At 42.1% G+C, this 2,075-nt stretch overlaps 2 protein-coding genes across 2 annotated transcripts; one reads left to right on the plus strand and one right to left on the minus strand.

Annotated features, from left to right (window-relative positions):
- Positions 1 to 71: 71 nt before the first annotated feature.
- On the minus strand, positions 72 to 520 carry LOC128276986 (2-oxo-4-hydroxy-4-carboxy-5-ureidoimidazoline decarboxylase-like; the record flags this gene model as incomplete). The annotated part of the gene is made up of 1 exon (XM_053015440.1): positions 72 to 520. A coding segment is annotated over exon 1 (359 nt), but the record flags the coding sequence as incomplete, so codon positions are not given.
- A 596-nt stretch (positions 521 to 1,116) lies between these two features.
- LOC128276987 (proteasome maturation protein-like) lies at positions 1,117 to 1,789 on the plus strand. The gene is made up of 3 exons (XM_053015441.1): positions 1,117 to 1,202; positions 1,268 to 1,399; positions 1,472 to 1,789. The coding sequence occupies exons 1-3, from the start codon at positions 1,200 to 1,202 to the stop codon at positions 1,733 to 1,735; spliced, it is 399 nt and encodes a 132-aa protein (XP_052871401.1). The 5' UTR covers positions 1,117 to 1,199; the 3' UTR covers positions 1,736 to 1,789.
- The last annotated feature ends 286 nt before the right edge of the window (positions 1,790 to 2,075 follow it).

A 2,075-nucleotide genomic window follows, 5' to 3' on the forward strand; every position in this document is an offset into this window, starting at 1 on the left:
GATTTGTAGCTGTAAAAAAATTATTACATTACGGTAATAGTTTCAAAATTTAACTGACTAACTTTAATTACCGTTCATTATATTCCGTCAGCTTTGTCTTTTCTTCCACCGACAAACTGTCTAAACCGGCCGCGTTTTGTTCGCTCGAGGACTCCTTGGTGAGCTGGTTGGTGTCCAACAGCTTGCCGGCAAGATCCGGATGAAGTCGCAGGATCTTTAGCTTAGATTCCGTCGGCAGACGCTCGATGTAGTTTTCGAATGCGTTCGTCATCGTGGTAAAGCTCTTGAACGGCAGTAATGCAGAGCAGAAAACAGCCGCCTCTGGCCAACATTCTATCACGTTTTCAAAAGCCTTGTGAAATTCCACTGGTGCAAGCGCGTTTAGCTGTTCCAAAGTAAGTCTAGTTGTCCTGAAAAATCGTAAAAACATGAGCTTTGAAAAAATGAGAAAGAAATGTTTTTACGCTTCTTCATTCAAACGAAGGGATCGTGACTTTGACCCCGTTTTTTGCAAACGAATCTGCCGTACGATGCTGTAAACACAACTAATCTTGAGCTGATGACCTTATCTTAATCTACAAAAAACAATCGTACTACTAAAAATACTACCGGTGAGTAGTAAAATGAAATCACTGTACTCGTACGTTAGAGGTTTGTTTTCGATTCCACCGTGAGTCGATTTAGTTTCCCAATTATCTCGAGACTTAGCAAGGATTACTTACATATTGTTGGTTGGTTTAACAATGCAGTGGTGATAACAACTCTTCGCAGAGCAAAAACACTTTACACTTTCGGTTCAGGCCGCGGTCAGAAGATCATTGGAAGCTGAAAGATTGATGCTTAAAGCGCTTGTTTACCATCACCGGTTATCTCATTATCACCTCCATCGAGACCGGCTAAGGGAACTGATCGATTGCGTACTGTGGTTAACACTGCTTCCGATTAATGAAGCTTTGTGCAAACCGCCATTAATATAGAAACACATAAAAAACTAATTCTAAATCGAAATGAAACGTTTTTATTTTAGCAACCGATGAATGAAAGCGAGCTAGCTGAAGGGCACCCAAACTTTGACAGCTTGGCAGTTTGACGTTTGTCAGTTGTTTCCGAGTTGTGGTTTTCATTCAATCAAAACATCAAAATAGCAACTCATTGCAGCGTTCTCCGGCTTACATTTTCCTTGCTAAAATCATTGTAAAATGGTAAGTATCTAAATGGCGTAGTCAAACACTGCTTGGTATTAATGATTCCCTTATTCCCCATACAGGAGTCTTCAATAAAAGTAGCGCCGAAAATGCCTACCACGTTCAACGAGTTTACGGGTTATATGGCACCGCGGGATGAAAGTTGTGTCGCTCAGCTGCAATCCGTACATCCGCTTAAGCAATCGGAGCAAAATGTAAGTGTTTCTTTCTTGTCTTCCTTGTAGCGACCAGAAGGAATGTGGTTTTCATATGTGATGTTCTTTCAGTACGCCCAACATTCTCACAACCTCAACATGCAGATGCTTCGTAAACGCGAAGGGCTGGCGGCCCCACTCAAACTGACGATGGAGCTGAAAGCGGTCTCGAAAGTCGGTCATCTTCCGTTCCTTCCGTCCACCAACGTGGCTCGGGACGTGCTGACTGGACGGGATGAAATGATCGAGTTTTCGGACATTTACAACACGGAAGAGCATCAAGAGATCATGCGTCAACCCCACGCAGTTATGGAGAAAACGTTGGGTATTCATTAAGGGTCACCGCAAACAAAAAAATATATGAATAAATCGTTCTATTAATTGGCGAGTAATCAATAAGGTCGGCGAGTAATTTGGGCTTCAATCAGGAGAAAAGTATTACTGGGGAGCCACACGTATAAAGTATAAAACGTTAAAAAAAATTTGACGTGAAATCGGTTCGGTGAATCGGTTTACAAATGCTTGGTTTTACGTTTTATGTTTCACAGAGTCCGCTGAGGCACAAAGGTTTTGACACAAGCTGATCGATGTCACGCCTGATTTTTTTTACGTTTTATATTTTACGGATCGTGTGGACATTTTTACGCTCGGAGTTACGCTTCGTCTGACCCCCACA

The sequence above is a fragment of the Anopheles cruzii genome, unplaced genomic scaffold, assembly GCF_943734635.1.
Source record: "Anopheles cruzii unplaced genomic scaffold, idAnoCruzAS_RS32_06 scaffold03358_ctg1, whole genome shotgun sequence".
Classification (NCBI taxonomy): domain Eukaryota; kingdom Metazoa; phylum Arthropoda; class Insecta; order Diptera; family Culicidae; genus Anopheles; species Anopheles cruzii.

Bases quoted from the DNA above. Each gene is read 5' to 3' on its own strand.
- LOC128276987 (XM_053015441.1), top strand. The intron at 1,400-1,471 runs GTAAGTGTTTCT...ATGTTCTTTCAG, and splicing joins TTAAGCAATCGGAGCAAAAT to TACGCCCAACATTCTCACAA.